The sequence below is a fragment of the Macaca mulatta genome, chromosome 15 (assembly GCF_049350105.2).
Source record: "Macaca mulatta isolate MMU2019108-1 chromosome 15, T2T-MMU8v2.0, whole genome shotgun sequence".
In the NCBI taxonomy this organism is placed as follows: Eukaryota; Metazoa; Chordata; class Mammalia; order Primates; family Cercopithecidae; genus Macaca; species Macaca mulatta.
Window position 1 is genome coordinate 101,327,198 of NC_133420.1, and position 21,507 is coordinate 101,348,704.

Below are 21,507 nucleotides of genomic sequence, written 5' to 3' on the forward strand. Positions count from 1 at the left end.
GCAGATTGGATATTGTGTTAGCAGACATGAAAACAACATTAATCTACATGTACCTCTCCATCAGACCTCTTGGGTGACTAGGTACATTGTCAGTGATCAGTAATATTTGGACAGGCGTCTTTTTTTTCTGAGGAGTAGGTCTCAACAGTGGGCTTAAAATACTCAGTAAACCATGCTGTAAATAGATGTGCTGTCATCCACGCTTCGTTGTTCAACTTATAGAGCACAGGGAGAGTAGATTTAGCATAATTCTAATGGGCCCTAGGATTTTTTGGAATGGTTAAATAAGCATTGGCTTCAACTTAAAAGTCAGTAGATGTATTCATCCCTAGCAAGAGTCAGCTTTCCTTTGAAGTTTTGAATCCAGTCATTGATTTCTTTTCTCTAGTTATAAAAGTCCTAGATGGCATTCCCTTCCAATGGAAGGCTGTTGGTTCTACATTGAAAATCTGTCATTTAGTGTAGCCACCTTCATCAGTGATCTTAGCTAGATCTTCTGGATAACTTGCTGCAGCTTCTACATCAGCATTTGCTGTTTCAGCTTACACTTTTATGTTATGGAAATGGCTTCTTCCCTTAAACGTCATGAACCAACCTCTGCTAGCTTCAAGCTTTTCTTCTCTCACCTCTTTCGGCCATCAAATAATTGAAAAGAGTTCAGGCTTGCTCTGGATTAGGATTTGGCTTAAAGGGATGTTGTGACTGCTTTGATCATCTATTCAGACCACTAAAACTTTCTTCAGATCTGCAATAAGGCAAGTTTGCTTTCTTTTTGTGTGTACACTGGAGTAGCACTTCTAATTTCCTTCAAGAACTCTTCCTTTGCGTTCACATCTTGGCTAGCTTTCAGCCTAGCTCAGCTTTTGTCATGCCTTCCCCAGTAAGCTTTATTTTTAGCTTTTGATTTAAAGTGAGAGACATGTGACTCTTCTTTTCCCTTGAACACTTAGAGGCCATTGTAGGGTTATTAATTGGTCTGGTTTCAGTCAGGGAAATGTTGTGTGTCAGGGAATAGGGAGACCCAAGGAGAGGGAGAGGGACTGGAGAACAGATGGTCATTGGAACAGTCAGAACATACACAGCATTTATCGATTAAGTTCACTGTCTTACCTAGGTGTGGTATGTGGCATTCCAGTTACAATGGCAGTATCAAAGATCATAGATCACTATATAACACATACAACAATAATAAAAAAGTTGGGAGAATTACCAGAGTATGACACAGAGACACAACAAGATGAGCACATCCTATTGGGAAAATGGCACTATAGACTTTTTTTGACATAGGGTTGCTGCAAACCTTGAATGTGTTAAAAAAAAAAATTGTTTTTAAACCAGTCAAATTTAGTAGTGGGGGTTGTATACCAACTTTAATGACACTATGTTAATAACTTCTGATAACCCACTACCATTGGACCAGCCAAAAAAAAAATGTTTTTTAACGCAATATCTTTGAAGGTCAGTAAAGCAAAGCACAATAAAATGAGGTATGCCTATGGTTGCTTTGTAGAGTCCATAGGACTTTCTGTGTAGAAAGTCCTGTCTTTTGCACATAGGTCATTTTACTTTTTTTTCCCAATCTTTTATTTCTTTATTGTGCATTATTACATTTACTCATAGCTCCAGGACAGTGTTGAGGAGAAATGATGTATTAGTCCATTTTCACACTGCTACAAAGAACTGCTTGTATTAGCCGGGCATGGTGGCGGACACCTGTAATCCCAGCTATGCAAGAGGCTGAGACAGGAGAATCACTTGAACCTGGGAGGCAGAGGTTGCAGCGAGCTGAGATTGTGCTACTGCAGTCCAGCCTGGGTGACAGAGTGAAGACACTATCTCAAAAAAAAAAAAAAAAAAAAAAAAGAACTGCCTGAGACTGGGTAATTTATAAACAAAAGAGGTTTAATTGACTCACAGTTCTGCATGGTTGAGGAGGCCTCAGGAAGCTTACAATCATGGCGGAAAGCGAAGAAGTAAGGCACATCTTACATGGCAGCAGGAGAGAGAGTGTGGGCAGGGAACTGCAACAGACTTTTAAACCATCAGATTGTGTGAGAACTGACTATCATGAGAATAGCGTGGGGGAAACTGCCCCCATGATCCAATCACCTCCCACCAGGTCCCTCCCTCAGCATGTGGGATTGTACTTTGGAATGAGATTTGGATGGGAACACAGAGCCAAACTATATCAAATGACAAGATTGGACACCCTTACGTGTTTCCAGACTTAGGAGGAAAGCACTTAATATTTCATCATTAGGTATGAGGTTTGCTGTAGATTTTCCACAAATGCTCTTTGTTAGATTGAGAAAGTTCCCTTGTCTACCTGTTTTACTGAGAATTTTTATCATAAATGGATGTCAAGTTTTGTCAGATGGTTTCCTGCATCTGCTAAGATGATCATATGGCTTTTACATTTTATTTTGTTAGTATGATAAATTAGATTGGTTGATTTTTGACTGTTACATCAGTCTGGCATTCCTGGCATAAACTCCACTTGGTCATGTATACTGTTCATACATTGCTGGATTCTGTTTACCAGTATTTTACAAAGGATTTTTGCTTTTGTATTCCTGAGGGATATTGGTTTATAGACTTTTTTGTAATGCTTTTGTCAAGAGTTTGGCATAAGAGTTATGTTGGTATCATAAAATGACTTGGGAAGTGTTTCATCCTTCTGTTTTCTGCAGAGTCTTGGTATTATTGCTTCCTTAACTGTTTTATCAAATTTATCAGTGAAAACATCTTAGTATAGACTTTTTCTTCATTAGAATTTTTATAGCAAATTGAGTTTCTCTAATACATGTAAAGGCTATTTCAGCTTTTTTTTTTATCTTGCTTTAAATTTGGCAAATTGTGTTTTTAAGGATTTTTTTCCAATTCATCTAAGTTATTCATGATATTAGTTTTTCATGATATTATCTTTTTAATGTTTTAGGATCTTTCATCAGTAAACCCATCAGTGAATTTTTCATTTCAGCTACTGCATATTTTAGTTCTAGAATTTTCATTTAATTCTCTTTATTCTGTCTGCTGAGATTCTCCGCCTGTTGATGATAATAAACCATAGTTTTCTTGAACATGTGTGTGTGTGTGTGTGTGTGTGTGTGTGTGTGTGTGTGTATATATATATATATATGTATATAAAATAGCTATGTTAAACTTCTTTGCTAGTTCTAACATCTAGCTCTTTGTGGAATCAGTTCCTCTTAGTTGCTTTTTCTCTTGACGATGGTGGCATTTTATTCTTATGCTTAGTAGTTGGGTTTTTTGTTTTTGTTTTTGTTTTGAGACAGAGTTTCGCTCTTGTTGCCCAGGCTGGAGTGCAATGGCGTGATCTCGGCTCATTGCAACCGCCGCCTCCTGGGTTGAAGCAATTCTCCTGCCTCACCCTCCCAAGTCGCTGAGATTACAGGTGCCCCATACCACACCCAGCTAATTTTTTTATATTTTCAGTAGAGACGGGGTTTCACCGTGTTGGTCAGGCTGATCTTGAACTCCTGACCTCAGTTGATCTGCCCACCTCGGTCTGCCAAAGTGCTGGGGTTACAGGTGTGAGCTACTGTGCCCGGCCAGTAATTTTTTATTATATTCTGGAATCATGGGTAATAACACTGTAGAGACTGGATTCAATTGTCTTCTTCCAAAGAAACTAGAAGGCAGTTAACTTAGCTGGATTTAAACTCCAAACTCTGTCTGTCAAGCAATGGACAGCAACTGAAATCTCCGGTCAGTGGAGATGGTGGTTGTTATTGTTGTTGTTGTCGTCGTTGTTTTAGTTTTAGCCTTCCACTTGTTGCTTTCCTCCAATCCCCTGGAATTTTTGCACTCATAGTTCATGAGGCAGCCAAAGATTTAAAATCGATGGGCGTTTATAGGCAGATTTTGAGGCTTCTCACTTTGCAGCTCCCTTCTTCCAAGAATTTACCCTCTCAGTTTACAGTCGTTCTAGTCACCCCAAACTCCATCCTTCCATCCTATGATCCCTCCAGCCAGAAAGACTGCAGCTTTCTACCGGAATTCTTTCCCCACTCCTGATGCTCCAGATTGGGGAATGCCCCCAAGCCACAAGCCACATAAACACAAATCTCACCTAGTGCTATTCTTTCAGATGTCAACTCCTTTCCAACTTCTTTTGTCCATCTCCAGTGCCTTAAAATAATTGTTTTTAAGATTTTGGCCAGAGTTTACAATCATTGTTTGTAGAAAAGTTAGTCCAATACAAGATAATCTGCCAATAATGTAAGCATAACTATCTCCCTTCTATATTATTTTGAAGTAAGTCCCAGACATTCTATTTCACCTGTAAATATTTTGGTATGTATCTCTAAAAGAAGTGGACTCTTTTTATAAAAACACGTAACTATAGTATTATCACAGTAAAAAAATTTATACTAACATCTAATATGCCATGTTTGAGTTTCTTATCCATCCTACAAATGTCAGTAGGAATATGGTAACTATAAATCGTTTCAGTAGAGAATATATGGTAATTAAAATAATATTTTCTTTTCCCTATATTCAGGTTCGTGACAACAAAAAATTAAGAGTAAATGCTGTTATTGCTCCCAAGAGTTCATATGCAGACAAAGCACCTTCAAGATCTTTAAATGAACTTAAGTAAGTCTTGAAAATATTAAGATTTATTTAAATATTGAATTATTCAACATTTATTATTACATAAATAAGCTATTACAAGCTGTATTATTTCCTTTTAAGATCTCTTAAGTCAAATATAAGGAAAAATTTAGGCATAAGACCATGATGTAGTTAGCACACAGCGAGTGTGATGCGATATGATGTTTCAAATTTGCAGAACAATACTAAACTATTTAATAAAAGATGCTAAAGTAGTTGGTTAGTTATTGGGAAAACTGAAATGATAAATTATCACTTCATAATGCAGAAATAATTTCCAAAAGGACTAAATGTAAAAAATTTTAATTATAAAATAATTATAAGTAAATATCTTAACTTGGAATATAAATAAGCATTCTAAACATAATGGAAGAAATTTAAAAAGAGTAGTTTGTAATCATAAAAAGCTTAAGCTTTTCTGGTAAGTGAATAGGTCATAAGTGATTTTTAAAATATAAAAAAAAGAAAAAAGAGTTTTCCTGTGTCATTGTTGAAATAATGTGTGTTTTACTTATTGTTTTTTGGTGGTTTATCAACTCTCAGTTCTTTTAACGATATTTTAAGAAGAAAAATCTAATCAATACTTTTCCTTTCAGACAATACGGATTTTTCTCTTATTTGAGAGAATTATTTGATGCACCTGATCCTGTAATGAGTTACCTTTGCTGTCAGTATCATATTCACGAAGTTCCTGTAGGAACTGAAAAGACCAGAGAAAGAATTGAACGGGTAAGGAAGTAGTGAATCATGTACTGAATCATGTACCAAAAATGTAGTTTTGTTAAAACTTCTTAGCTAAAGGCAAGCAAAATGTTTCAGAATTTAAGTAAGTCAGTTGTTTTTAATCATGCAGAAATTATCTTTGTATTATTTTCCATGTGACATAAAACATTGACTGTTAACTAATACATTATGAGAGGAGTGATGAGGAGTTAACTAGAATAAATAGTTAATACATTTAGGGTAATTCAGTAAAGTTAAAACCTGAAAAGAGATACCTGGTACACTAACCTGATTCTGCCTTGCTTGGTAAACCTATGTTAAAGCATTGTATTAGTAGTTTAGTCTTTTAAATTATTATATGTGAGATTATTTTTAAGACAAATTATACTTTAGAATGGCAGGCTGGGGTATAAAACTGTTTTTGGTCAACCTTCCTTTTCTTAAAACTTATAATTAAGATTATCTCACGTATGAATGACCACTCATAGGATTTGTTTGACTAGTACATACAGCCACAGAAACTCCTAGTTTCTGTATTCTGCTAGTACTGTTTGGAATTTTATTCTTTAAAGCAATCTCCGTGACTCCAAACCCTATGCACTTTTATCACAGGCAGAAACAGAAAGGAAATCTCTCCTGAAACAGATTTTTCCAATATTAATACCAAGTTGCTGTATTAATACTGCTTATAAGCATCTAATAACCAATTATAGACCTGACTACTACTTATAATATTGAATTTATTTAAAAATATGTTTTAAATTTCTAACAACCAGTATATAAATATTCCTAAGATGATTCATTTGGGGGCTGTCTATACTTCATTAACAGAAGATAGAAAAATGAGAGCTCATTACCAACTCATTTCGCAAAAACAAGTCACAGTAAGTTGCCTGCCTTTGGTTAGAATTGTATCTTATTATGGTAATCACTTGTGAAAACCAAAAGTAGAAGTCTCTGTGTGGGTATACTACTTTTTTTTTATTAATTCACTGAGGTTTAGAAAAGAGGACAAGACCACATGCATAGACCAAACCAATTTTTGTCAAAGTTTTAAAGGTAGGTGGGGCTCTCTCTGAAAGTAAGATTAGTAGGACTTTTTTACTAACGCAGAGAGACAATAAAAAGGTTGATAAGGACTTTTAAACTTCACTTTGGGGCAGAAAGGAGCAATTACTTTTTTTGGAAATTTATTTTCCTTTTTGAACATTGCTTCAAGTTGAGTTATTTTCGTGTACTTTTGCTTTTAACATTTTAAGTCACCTACGGAGCTTTGACACTGCTGTTTGTACTAGAGAAATAGCTTTGGAATTCATATTATTTATATTAAAAGTGAAATTCTTTTCTTCTCATTTCTTTTTCAGGTGTTTTCATTAATCTTAATCACTTTGGTGTTATATACTGTATTTTTTAAATTCTCAAACACATCAAATACCTTATTGTCCCAATGCCTCAGTTCTATGTTGTATATGATTTATGATGATATACTTTTCAGACATGTGTATGTACAAGAAAACCAAGTTAGAAAGTGTTTCAAGCACCTAGTAAAGATTATCTTAGCTATCTTTCAGAAGATGAAAACCTTTATTGAGGAAATTTACTACCTTTATATCTGCAGTCCTTCTGTTTGAGACAATAATGGCTAGATAATGGCAATAATGGCTGTATCTCTTCCTCAGAATACAATAAAAATATATTCTTTATGTTTTCCTTTATTATTAACTCTTAACATTTTACGTTCTCTAACAGTATACCCTATTTACGGAATTGTTCTCTCATTAATTTCTAAGATTCTCCCTTTGGTTAAATTGTCTGCTGACTTATTTAGCTTGAGATGTCACTTTTATGGGAAGTGCCCTTCCTTCACTAACTCTGTCAGTTCAAATCCAGTTTAAAACTCATTTTTAGGAGACTTCGATACGCTAAAGTCTTCCAGTCTATCCCTTTATTTCAGATTAGTCGGGATTTAGGATTTACGCCTGTTGACCTAGTGTGCTTAAATATGTCTTACCTCTTCACTTAGACTATAAACTTCTGGAAGGAAACAAGCCACAGTAGTATTACAATAGTATCTAAAGGTTTTTAGAGATTGAAAACAACCGCTAAAAATGCTCTGCATTGCAGCAGCCTATCTATAAATATACAGAAATAGATCAAATAATGGTATGCTTATGGTATTTATAATATATTTTAGTTTATGAAATCCATGTATAAATTCTTGAGAGAAAAGTTCTAAAAAAACTTTTAAAATAAGAAAAGGCTTTGAAATCTATGAAAAATGTTTCATTTGATGATTATTCTCAAATACACAGGAACTAAACATAAGATTATGTATCTTCGAACAGTATAACTGAGAGGAAGGGAGAGTAAATGACTTACCCAAGATAACATAGTTAAATGTACTGAGCACCCTTCTCTCCTGGTATCTCTTCTTTAGATGTAACAAAGCTCCAAAACTACTTGGGAGAGTCATATAGTGGCGTAGAAGTATAGCTGACTTTGCTAGTTGTATGGGCCACCTTGTTTGAAATTTTGTTGGATAGGTTAAAAAAAAATTGCTACACTCAGTGGCTCACACCTGTAATCCCGGCACTTTGGAAGACCACGGCGGGAGAATCTCAGAGGCAGGAATTCAAGACCAGCCCCCATAGGAAGCATGGAAAAACTCCATTTCTACAAAAATTTTTTTTAATTAACCGGGCGTGGTGGCACATGCCTCTAGTCCCAGCTACTCAGGAGACTGAGGTGGGAGGATCACTTGAGCCTGGGAGGTTGAGGCTGGAGTAAGCTGAGATCGTGCCACTGCATTCCAGCCTGGGTGACAGAACGAGACCCTGTCTCAAAAAAAAAAAAAGGTATATCTACTGTATTTTGATCCTCCAAAATTCAGTTGGTCTGTATTTCTAATTATTTAGTACTTTAAAACATATAATTTATATTAGATGTGCACTAATTGTTGTTTTACATTATAGGTAATACAAGAAACCCGATTAAAACAAATTTATACAGCAGAAGAAAAGTATGTGGTGAAAACTTCTTTTTATTCAAACAAAATTATTTCTAGTAACACATCTCTAAAAGTAGCCCAGTTTCTCACTGTCACTGTGGACCTAGAGCAAAGAAGACACTTAGAAGAACAGCTAAAGGTTGGTTAATTTGATCCGAATATTAGAAAATATTAACTGGATTTCTAATACTTTCACTGGAACGGGTTTTTAAATATGTTAACAATTTTTAAATATTTTATAGGAAATTAGTAGAAAATTGCAAGCAGTGGATTCAAGGTTGATTGCCTTACGTGAAACAAGCAAACATCTGGAGCACAAAGACAATGAACTTAGACAAAAGAAGAAGGAGCTTCTTGAGAGAAAAACCAAGAAAAGACAACTGGAACAGAAAATCAGTTCCAAACTAGGAAGGTATCTTTTAGCCTGTTCAGGGGGGAGGCACAAATTACTGTATGGGAGAATATTAATTATATACTGTAATAACAACAGCATTTCCACAAGCACGCTTTGTAGTAATTTCTCTTTAATCTTTAATCTTACTACATAAAATACAATTTTAGTCCATAGGGCAAAAGGAGATGAATGTTGAGTGTTACAAGTTCTTCTGTTCTTTGATCTGTTATTCCAGTCTCTGAACTCCTTTATATGCTTAAAAATTAATGAGGACCTTGAAGAGGTTTTGTTTACCTGGATTGTATTTATTGATATTTACCATATTAGAAATTAAAACTGAGAATGTTTAAAATATTCATTAATTTATTTTTTTAGGTAGAGATGGGACAGTAATTTATTTTAAAAATGACAAGCCCATTATATGTTAACATAAAAATGTATTAAAAATAACTGTTTTCCCGACAAAATACATTTAGTGAGAAGAGTGGCATTGTTTAACATTTTTGCAGATTTCTTTAGTTGAAGTCAGTAGGTTTTTCCCTACTTAATTCTGTATTGAGTTTGTAGTGAAATGTTTGAGTTGAAGTATGTGAAGGAAATCCAGCTTCCCATAAATATGCAGTTGGAAAAGGGAGGAGTATTTTAGACTTCAGATAATTGTGGATATTCTTCTTTAATACTACATCAAAACTTGCCAAAGTGTAGTTTATTAAAGTTTAATTGCAGTGTAGAGTCTGAAACCATATCAGTGATCTTGCGTACTCTGTTACATTAAAATCCATTGCACTTTAGATGGCGCTTTTACTCATGAATGATTTAGTTATAGCATGCATTGGTCATTTGGAAAATACTGGTTCATCAAGTCACATAGATATTTCAAATGAACTTTATCATTGGCAACAAATGTCAGTTATTTTCCTTGAAATGACAAGCTCCCTTTATTCCTTTTTGGAAAAAGGAAAATGACCAAATAGCCAAGTCCAAACAATTATAGTTTGTCATTTTTTTAAGTAAAAATGGTATTCCATGAAAAAAGTGTCTAGTATAACTCCAAACTTAATCACACAAGTGCTTTTCCTTGAAACAACATTTATACTTTTGAATATTCTACAGATGTGTAATAAGTACAGCCTGCCCTCTATATTCGTGGGTTCCACATCCGTGGATTCAACCAACCACAGATCAAAAATATTCAGAAGGCCAGGTGCAGTGTCTCATACTTATAATCCCAACAGTTTGTGAGGCCAAGGCGGAAGGATTACTTGAGTCCAGGAGTTTGAGACCAGCCTGGGCAACATGGCAAGACCTCATCTCTTTAGGCAGGGCAGGGAGGAGGGAAGAAAGAAAAATATTCAGGGTGACAAAAATGGATGGTTATGTCTGTATGGAACATGTACAGACTTTTTTCTTGTCATTTTTCCTTAAGCAATACAATATAACAACTATTTACATAGCATTTATGTTGTATTAGGTATTATAAGTAATCTAGAGATAATATAAAATATATGGGAGGGTGTGCATAGGCCATATGCAAATACTACATCATTTTATATAAGGAACTTAAGCATCTGTGGATTTTGGAATCCTTATGGAGTCCTGAAACCAATCTCTGATGGATACTAGGGGATAACTATATTATGTACGTCCTATGTCATGACATTGAATATTAAAAATATATATACTTGAGATTTTGAAGTTTAATAAAATTTATGAATTTTACTGCTTCATCAAGAATATTAAGGGAATTTGGCATTTTTAAAAATTTCAAGTGCATGGCAGTGAAGAATCTAAGAACTAGTATACTTTGGTGCACTAGTTTTGGTAGACTTACCTTTATTCTAAAACACTAGCATTTTTACTCTCCATTGCTTTTACACCATCAGTGCAAATGTCAGCATGGTGAGAAAGGCAAATGATGCCCTGTTATTACCATGAAAACAGTTTTTAACTCACAGACTCCTGAAATAGTTTCAGGTATCCCCAGGAGTCTGTGGACCACACTTTGAGAACCACCGCCCTACATGATTATCCAAAACACTATGTCCATTGAGTTCTGAATGGTAGGAGAGGGGAGGGGAAGGTGTAGGCAGAAAAATTGTCAAATTGGCTATTTTCTCTCTCGTTCTGAAACAGAGTAATAGGGAAAGAGGTTATATTGATTTTTACAGAATAGATTTGACACCTGAGGGTTATCTCATTTAGTTGCAGTCTTCCTTGTGACAATTAGAATTATGTCTGCTTGGCCTTAATGGGTCACAGAATTCTGTGCAAAATATGAATATAGTATTGTCGAATGTCTTTTTTTTTTTTTTTTTTTTTGGGACAGGGTCTTGCTCTGCTACCCAGGCTGGAGTGCAGTGGCATGATCACAGCTCACTGCAGCTTTGAACTCGGGCTCAAGCGATCCTCACGCCTCAGCCTCCTGAGTAGCTGGGACCACAGGTGTGCGCCACTATGCCCAGCTTATTTGTAGAGATGGGATCTTGCTATGTTGCTGGGGCTGGTCTCGAACGCCAGACCTCAATCAGTCCTCCCACCTCAGCCTCCCAAAGTGCTAGGATTACAGGCATGAGCCACCACACCCAGCCAAAAGTCTTTTCTAAATGGAAAACTACTGGCTTGTTGTGAAAGCCCAGTCACCCATTCTCAGAACGATTGTAACTTTTAGATCTTTTGTAGAAACCAGAATATATAAGGTAGGATAAAAGCTATTAGGGTATCAAGTCTGGGGAAAAGGCACATGGTTTCCAGTTTCAAGGTTTTTTCCATATCCTACCATAACACAGCCCACAGCTTTTTGTTGTTGTTCTGACTTCTTGTCTATAGACTAAAGGTAGATATTAGTGACATAATCTTTAATAATAAGTAACAGCTCATCTTGAATAAGGTATTTTACTTTGACTTAATGTAGTTTGTATTCCTAAACACATTTAAAAATTGAATCATATTTGAAATGTATTAGGAAGATTTGTTCTTTGTTGTTTATGTTTTTTTAAAGCAAACAGTTGCCCATTAACTTCTATTTTTAAAATTGGTAATGTGCCTTGGTTGTTTAAAGCAAGATATATCTATTTAGTCTAGCTTCCCAGAATTTTTTTCAACTTTAAACCTTTTTTTTAAAAACTTTTAACCCTTTCCTTCATTCCTATTCAATCTTCTGCAAAATGCTCAACTTTTACTGTGCAACTGCTGTATTGAACCCATTGTCTAAAACTAAACTTTCTCCTCATAAAGTAATGTTGATTTTTCACAGTGAGATGACTTTTCATACCTGTTACTAGCCTACTATCTCCTACTTCTATTCACTTTGGACTACTGCAGTGGTGACCTAGTTAGTGGACCTGACTGGTCACTTCTCTATTTAATTCATCCAAAAGACTGTTGTAAAATATATTTTCTTTGCATGTTCCTACCACATTCAAGAATATTCATTATGAGGCCGGGTGCTGTGGCTCACGCCTGTAATCCCAGCACTTTGGGAGGCCCAGGCGGGTGGATCACTTGAGGTCAGGAGTTTGAGACCAGCCTGGCCAACAGGGTGAAACCCTGTCTTTACTAAAAATATAAAAATTATCCAGGCATGGTGGTGGGCGCCTGTGATCCCAGTTACTTGGAAGGCTGAGGCAGGAGAATTACTTGAGCTGGGAAGTGGAAGTTTCAGTGAGCTGAGATTGTGCCACTGCACTCCAGCCTAGGCAACAGAGTTAAGACTCCTATCTCAAAAAAAAAAAAAAAAAAAAATTCATTGTGGCTTTCTACAGTTACTACATGAAATTTAATTAAACACTACTCTCCTTTTGGCAAACTTTTATGATTATTCAAAATCTTGTTTCGCTCTACCCATTCCAACTTTTCTCCCTCCCCTCCCCAACATACCCTTCCTTGTACCATTCTGGCCACTCTCTACAGCACCCACTGAACTTATTTATTATTGCTTCCATCCTTTGTTCTTTTCCCTTGGAGGCAACATGGTGTAGTGGAAAGAACATGGACTTTGGTACCAAACATATCTTAACACAATATCTGTGATTTTAGGCAATTTACTTCACTTACCTGAGGCTTAGTTTCTTCATCTTAAAATTGAGAGCATACTATTAACTTTTAGGATTATTGTATTGTGTTTTATTTTTTGTTTCTGTTTTTTAGCTATTGACTCTCCCCACTTACGCTCCTTAAGGGAAGTGACTGTTTTGTAAACAATATTAATAGCAACAGAAACAACCTGTATTGATTGATCAGTGATGGGCCAGGCACTATATTTAGTGTGTTACATGTGTTACCCCCCCCATACATAAGGAAACAATGTAGTACCTTTTTAAGCTTCACCACAGCCCTATGGAGGAAGTACTGTTATTATCTATAATTTATAGATGAGGAAACTGAGGCTCAGAAAAGTAACTTGTCCAGAGTTAAACTGCTCATTAGTGAATGTCAAAGAGGCAACAAAGCCATCTTTCTGACTCCAGATCCTAAATAATTAACACAGGCATTACCTGGACTATGCTGGGGCACATAATATATCTCAACAGATATTTTTTAATCCTGACTGATTACACAAAATGATTGTTTAATCTAGGAACTAGCAGTTCATATATCTGAAAAGTATTGCTAAATATATCCCAGAAAACTGCGGGAGACCGAAGAATTTGGGCTCAATGCTTGTGTTTAACCCTGATTTCTTCATCATTATATGTGTCATACAGTTTAAAACTGATGGAACAGGATACTTGCAACCTTGAAGAGGAAGAGCGAAAAGCAAGTACCAAAATCAAAGAAATAAATGTTCAAAAAGCAAAACTTGTTACTGAATTAACAAACCTAATAAAGGTAAGGTATTGTTTTAATTTTAGTCATTTTTTTTCAGAAAATAGCGGGTAGATAAGATAGTAAAACCTTTAGAGGGAGGGAAGGTTTTGATTAAGGTTTTTGACATTTTGGTTATATAAGCAAGAGATCAGTTTCAGCTTGCTTAGTTGCTTGACATTTTCTTTAGAGGTAATAAATAGGATAAAAGCACTCATTAAGCTAAATGTGTTTATTCCAGATGACTCCCTTAAAAACAAAGGAAAATACTTTCTAAAAAATTGTTATAAGAACTGTTTGAGAGAGATGTCAGGCACAATAGGAAAATTATTTTTTCATGGTTTATAATTTTGTTTTACAAAACTATTTTTTATTTCTAAAACATAGGTAACATAAAAATTAACTCTTAGGGGTTTTTGTTCCTAGATTTGTACTTCTTTGCATATACAAAAAGTAGATTTAATTCTCCAAAATACTACAGTGATCTCTGAGAAAAACAAATTAGAATCAGATTATATGGCTGCATCTTCACAACTCCGTCTTACAGAGGTAAAATGTTTGCCTTTACTTTTTATTTTGAGGTTCTAACCTCAGACTAGTTTGAAAATATGTATCATGTGTCATCACTAGCAATATATAGTTTGTTGTTTTATTCTATTTAACTCACAAATTTAATGCATCATGTTGATGAGGAAGCAATACTTAAAATACTTAAGACTGATTGAGTAACTTCAGCAATTTAATCTTTTGTTAATATCTAACTGTGAAATGATAAACACAGAAATACTGGGTGGAAGGGAGAACATGTGATATACCACATTAACTTAAAACCTAAAGGAGAGCTGGCAATAAGATGGTAGTGACAGTGGCATAGTTTTTGAATCTCCAGAATCCCTTCCCAAAAATAGAAGAGCAACTAGAATAATGTAACAGCAAACCTATGGACAACACGTATAACAAAACTAAGTTTCAAGGTATCCATACGGGTGTACTGCAGTACTGTTCTGACACTAACCATCCTGAGTCACTATCAAACTGTATACCATAGGGGCACGGTTCCCTTACTTCAGACACCATCCTCAAGTTTAGGGGTCCCCAGGTCACTTGTATTTCTGACCAACTAGCTACAAATTCAGGAGTTCCTATGACCCCCCCTCAGATTCAGTAATTTGATAAAACAACTCAGAATTCAAGAAAACACTTCTTAATGATTATAATTTTATTATAAAAGATACAATCAGGACTAGCAAAATTAAGAGACACAGGGCAACCAACATCTTGGAGGGTCCTAAACTCGAAAGTTTCTTTACTATTTTCTTGTGCAATTAGGGTGCATCACCCTCCTCACACATCTCCTGATTCATCAACCAGGAGGCTCTACGAAGCTTCAGTACTCAGTTTTCTTATTGGGGTTTCATTATGTAGACAAAATTGATTGAATCATTGGCCATGTGATTGAGCTTGATCATCAGCCCTCTTCCCTGGAGTTTGGGAAGTTGGGCTGAAATCATGTGGCTCAAAGACATGTGTATTGCTCAAATCATGCAGTTGATCTTTGTGGCATTTTCTACCCTCATCCTGAGTCTTATTCTTAGCATTAACTCAGGAGTGATCCAAGGGGCTCATGAGTATTACAGACTTTCCTGTTGCTCAATTCCAAGAACTTTAGAGGAACCAGCAACAAAGCCCAGTCAAATTCTTTATTATACAACACCTGTGAACTCCAGAATACAAGTGGGTAAAATAAATCAGCAGCAGCATCAAGACTAGCATAGTATCAGCAAGGGAGGGCTCAGAGAATCTAAATATCAGATTGCCAGCATCCTGATCATATCTAAAGGTCCCATTAGTTGTAGAACGCTTAGAGACCAATTTGAGAGCAGCTAAAACTGGGAGGCAACTTTATAGACTTCAGAAAGGCTGGATAGTGCTGGGGTGATCTAGCCTTGTGAACTCTCAAACTAACTGAAACTCCTTTGCAGAACAAAACTCCTTACTGAAGAGAACTAGAGCTACATGATAAAGGAGATCATAAAATATCTATTCTATGGTTATAAGTCTGACAGTGTAACTAAAGCACATTTCTCTGAAAATGTAAGAAAGGAAATAATGCAAGTAAAATAGAATATATTTACTGATTGTCCTATAGATATTTTCAGGAAATAAAAAGTTATTGCTTCAAATTAGATGTTTTGGGAGAGGAAAATAAGGGAGAATTTCAAAATTATTTATAGTGGGGAGCCAATAGATAGTATCCCCCAAAATTATTAAGGACATAAGGATATTATGTAAGATATTTGCATGATAATAACCTTTGAAATAAAAATAAAAGCCTTCCTAAATACCAAAAAAATATACAAAGACAAGAGACTGGCAGGGCAAAAAGATCACATAACTAAAGACTAGATATTTTATTTACAGATGTAAGAGACATAAAAACAAATACAACATAAAACAGTGGCAGAGCTAAGCCAAACATCAGTCATATTATTAAATGCAAATGGATATAATTCACCTATGAAAATATTTTTTGGAAGTAAATTCCAACATTGTGCAGAATGTGAGAGTTACATCTAAAAGAGTTTGAGAAAGCTTTAAAATAAAAGGATGAATGGGTGCAAGGGATCTTTTCGGGTCATGGAAATGTGAAGTTGGACTGTGATGGTGTTTACCTAGCTCTGTAAATTTACTAACAGTCATTGAATTGTACACTTCAAATGAGCGAATTTTATGGTATGTAAATTATACCTCATGAAAACTTAAGTAAATGGAGGAGCAAAGGTATACCAGGCAAATGGAAATATAAATTTTAAAAAGCTTAAATATCTCAATATGCTGCTATGGAGTGATATATATATATTCTTAGGTCTAAAAAAGAAAGGAGAGAAAACTTTATAGTATGTTACTATCAAAGAAAGGATCAGGGAAAGTGATTACTATGCCTTTATGTTGGCTTATTTAAAAACTACAGTGATATACCAGAATCTTTTTTTTTTTTTTTTAACTGGGGATGGGAAATGACAAGGTTAAAAGCTACACTCATCTAAATAGATCTTACATTTTTTCCACTTTGGAACCATCTGCCAACAAAACTAAATGAAATTTTCCAAAAAGACAAGCTTAGTAAAAGCACAGTGAAACAAATGCATCTAACTTTGTTTTGTTAGCAACATAGCCTAACAGAGAAAAGTTATTCCAAATGACTATAAAACACTGTAATGATTCTAAGGGCAAAAAAAAAATTGCAAAAAAAAATCATGTACTGTTTTCAGTAATCACAATGTTAATATTTGTAATGTTATTCTGAAAATATTATAGAGTAAAACAAATAAGTAGTTACGTTAATGTAATTACTGTTTTTAGCATAAGAGAAAAGGGATTCAGATATAGAAGAAGAAAAGTAATAAAACCTTAAAGCTTTTAATTTGAATGTAAATATCAGAATGAACTCAATGTATTTTCTCAAAAAAACAAACATTTCCTAGCTTTGTCTACTCAAAAGACCTAGATTATGACCTCTCAATACTATTTTTCACTAAAGTAGCCCATTGGAAAAATGGCTGATTTCAGGTCCAGGAGAAGAAATGTTTATATAAGATTAACCATGATCATCTTGTCATAACAAAAATTAAAAAAATTATCACAGATGACTTGGTTATCAACAGGACCCAGGAGCCTACATGAAGAATCTTTTACCCACCATACATGAAGAGATAATAGATTGAAACTTATAAAAAATGTCTAAATGTACAAGTTTATATAATGATGCTAAAATAAAATAATATTGGTCACTTGGGAGGATACTTGGGAACTGACTCGTGAATTTGAAAAATGGTTAGAGAATTTTGCATTTATCCTGAAAATAAATAAATGATGAGAAATTTCTCTTTAAAGAAGTAATTTATAAACAATAAAGGAATTAGGCTGTTACTACTTTGCAGCTGCTAATGAATCAGATTACATTAGTTTCCAGCATCACAAAAAGATAACCAGATATTTATGTGTATCCTAATGAAAGGACACACCACCAATATGGAATAGGGTATCTCTTCTCACACTGCTAAAAAGAACTACCTGAGACTGGGTAGTTTATGAAGAGGTTTAGTTGACTCAGTTCCACAGGCTGTATAGGAAGCGTGGCTGGGAGGCCTCAGGACACTTAACAATTATGGTGTAAGGTGAAGGGGAAGCAAGCACATCTTACCATGGCAGAGGAAGAGGGGGAAATGTTACACACTTTTAAACAACTGGATCTTGTGAGAACTCACTCACTATCACAAGAACTACAGGGGGAATCCGCCTCCATTATCCAATCACCTCCCACCAAGATCCTCCCTCAACATTGGGAATTACAATTCAACATGTGATTTGGCCGGGAACACAGAGCCAACCATATCATTCTGCCCCTTGCCCTTCCCAAATCTCGTGTCCTTTTCACATTTCAGAACACAGTCATGCCCTCCCAGCAGTCCCCCAAAGTCTTAACTCGTTCTAGCATTAACTCAAAAGTCTAAGTACAAGTTTTATCAGAGACAGGGCAAGCCCCTTCCATCTATGAACCTGTAAAATCAAAAACAAGCTAGTTGCTTCTAAGATATAATGGGGGCACAGGCATTAGGTAAATACCCACTTTCAAAAAGGGAGAAATCAGCCAAAACGAAGGAGCTACGGGCCCCACACATGTCTGAAACCCTGCAGGGCAAACATGTAAGTCTTAATGCCCCAAAAAAATCTCCTTTGACTCCATGTCTCACATCAAGGCCACACTAATGCAAGGAATGGACTCCCAAGTCTTTGGGCAGCTCCACCCCTGTGGCTGTGCAGGGTACATCCCCCACAGCTGCTTTCATGGGCTGACATTGAATGCATGCAACTTTCCAGGCACGCGGTGCAAGCTGTCAGTGGATCTACTATTCTGGGGTCTGGAAGACAATGGCCCTCTTCTCACAGCTCCACTAGGCAGTGTCCCAGTGGGGACTCTGTGTGGGGGCTCCAACCCCTCATTTCTTTTCCACACTGCCCTAGTAGAGGTTCTCCATGAGGGCTTTGCCCCTGTAGCAGACTTCTGCCTGGACATCCAGGCATTTCCATACATCCTTTGAAACCTAAGTAGTGTCTCCTCCAAACCTCAACTCTTGCCTTCTGCACACCCACAGGACCAACACCTTGTGGAAACTGCCAAGGCTTGGGGCTTGCACCCCCTGAAGTAATGGCCTGAGCTGTATCTTGGCCCCTTTTAGCCACACCTGGAGTGGCTAGGATGTAGGGCAGCACGCCCCAGGGCTGTACAGAGCAGCAGGGCCCTGGACCTGGCCCAGAAAACAAGTTTTCCTTCCTAGACCGCCAGGCCTGTGATGGGAGGGGCTGCTTCTGACATGCCCTGGAGGCATTTTCCTCATTGTCTTGGCCATTAACATTTGGCTCTAATTTACTTACACAAGTTTCTGCAGCCTTGAATTCCTTCCCCAGGAAATGGGTTTTTCTTTTCTACTGCATGGTTGGGCTGCAAGTTTTCCAAACTTTCATGCTCTGCTTTCCTTTTAAAGTTCTAGTTTCAGGTCGTTTTTGTTTATGCAAATGAGCATAGGCTGTTAGAAGCAGCCAGGCCACATCTTGAGTGCTTTGCTGCTTAGAAATTTCTTCCACCGGATGCCCTAAATCATCTCTCAAGTTCAGAGTTCCACAGATCTCTTGAGCAGGGGCACAGTGCTGCCAGTCTCTTTGCAAAAACATACCAAGAGTGCCCTTTACTCCAGTTTACAGTAAGTTCCTCATCTCCTTCTGAGACCACCTCAACATGGACTTCACTCTCCATATCCTTGTCAGCATTTTGGTCACAACCGCTCAACAAGTTTTGAAGTTCCAAACTTTCCCTCATCCTCCTGTCTTCTGAGACTTCCAAACTGTTCCAGCCTCTGCTTATTACCCAGTTCCAAAGTTGTTTCCACATTTTCAGATATCTTTATAGCAGTGCCCCACTTCTCTTGTATCAATTTTCTGTGTTAGTACATTCTCACACTTCTATAAGGAACTACCTGAGACTGGGTAATTTATAAAGAAAAGGTTTATTTGAATCACAGTTTTTCAGGCTGTACAAGATGCATGGCTGGGAGGCCTCAGGAAACTTAAAATCATAGGGAAGGTGAAGAGGAATCAAGCGTGTCTTACCGTGACGGCGAGAGAGAGAGAGAGTGAATGGGGAAAGTGCTGCACACTTTTAAACAACCAGATCTTGTGAGAACTCAATATCATGAGATCAGCAAGGAGGAAATCCACCCTCATGAGCCAATCACCTCCAACTAGATTCCTCCCCCAACATTGAGGATTATGGTTCGACATGAGATTTGGATTGGGACACAGAGCCAAACCATATCAAATAGTCTTATGAAAAAAATCAAATTGCAGTGTAAGTCGCTAAAACAGGGTTTCTCATCTCAGCATTATTGACATTTTAGAATGGATAAATTTTTTGTGCTTTTTAGAATGTTTAGCAGCATCCCTAGCCTCTGCCTGTTAGATGTCAGTAGTACACACACACACACACACACCTCACCCCAGTTGTTACAATCAAGAATGTCTCCAGACATTTGCCCCCTGGGGAGCAAAAGTACCTCTGGTTCAGAACCACTGGTCTAAAACTACCAGGTTACAATAAATACAGGAGAGCAAGAAATATATTAGATGACACTGAGGAATACAGTCAGCAAAACCTAGAATATAAGGAACTCTGTAGGGCAAATATTTACTTCAGCACTCTTCAATAGAAATACAGTGTAAACTCTACATGTAACTTTTTTTTTTTTTTTTTTTGGAGACAGAATCTTCACTCTGTTGCCCAGGCTGGAGTGCAGTCTCGGCTCACTGCAACGTCCACCTTCTGGGTTCAGGCGATTTTCCTGCCTCAGCCTCCCAAGTAGCTGGGACTACAGGCGTACCACCATGCCCTGCCAATTTTTTTGTATATTTGGTAGAGATGGTGTTTCACTATGTTGGCCAGGCTGGTTTCAAACTCCTGACCTCGGGTTATCCACCCACCTCAGCCTCCCAAAGCCTGGATTTATAGGCATGAGCCACCGCACCCAGCCTGCATGTAACTTTGTAGTAGCCAGATTTTACAAAGCAAAAAGAAATGGGTTAAATGAATTACAATATATTTTACACAGTATATCCAAAATATTGTCATTTCAACTTATAAGCAATATTGAAAATTTACTAATAAGCTATTTTGTATCTCATATTGTCTTCAAAATACTTTATGCTTAAAACACATCTCAAGTCAGTAAATTTTCATCAAAAATACTTGATCTATATTTTGATTTTCTAAAACTGACAGTTGAAAAAGTTAGGTTCACATACCCAAGCTGTTCCATTTTCCAATAGCTAGGAACAAGTATCAGTTTTTAATTTTAAATTTAAATTCAAATTTAAAATTCAGTTTCTCAGTCGATTTAGCCACATTTTAGTGCTTTATAGCCACATGTGACTAGTTTCTATTTTATTGGGCAGTACAGTTTCTGAAATATATTTCAAGGAAAAATGGAAGGGGAAACCTAAAAGTTTAAAAGGACTTAAGAAATGTATTAACCAAATATAATGGGTACACCTCATTTTGATTCTGATTTAAACAAATCAACTACTTTTAAAAGGTAGAAAAAAACAGGGAGATTTTAATACTGACTCAGTACTTGATAATAGAATTTATTGATAATATTTTTAGGTTTGATAGTAGTATTATGGTTATGGGTTTTTTTTTTTTAAAGTCTTTGTCTTTTAAAGATATATTGCCACAATATTTATGAAGGAAATGATAGGCTGTCTGAGATTGCTTCAAAATATTCCAGAGAGAGGGCCATTTAGGACGGGAGTATACATGAAACAATATTGGTTATGAGTTGATAATTGTTGAAGCTGGATAATAGGTATGTGAAGGTTTATACCATTC

General features: G+C 36.3%; 1 protein-coding gene across 2 annotated transcripts in view; it reads left to right on the top strand.

The window, feature by feature from the left end:
• Window positions 1–21,507, top strand: part of SMC5 (structural maintenance of chromosomes 5) — a 104,574-nt gene that overhangs the window by 60,893 nt on the left and 22,174 nt on the right. For both annotated transcript variants that reach the window (XM_015117868.3, XM_015117869.3), the window contains exons 12-17: window positions 4,526–4,620; window positions 5,235–5,367; window positions 8,334–8,507; window positions 8,611–8,780; window positions 13,466–13,589; window positions 13,992–14,114. In XM_015117868.3, the coding sequence (XP_014973354.2) occupies window positions 4,526–4,620; window positions 5,235–5,367; window positions 8,334–8,507; window positions 8,611–8,780; window positions 13,466–13,589; window positions 13,992–14,114 (819 nt within the window). The remainder of the gene's footprint in view (window positions 1–4,525; window positions 4,621–5,234; window positions 5,368–8,333; window positions 8,508–8,610; window positions 8,781–13,465; window positions 13,590–13,991; window positions 14,115–21,507) is intronic.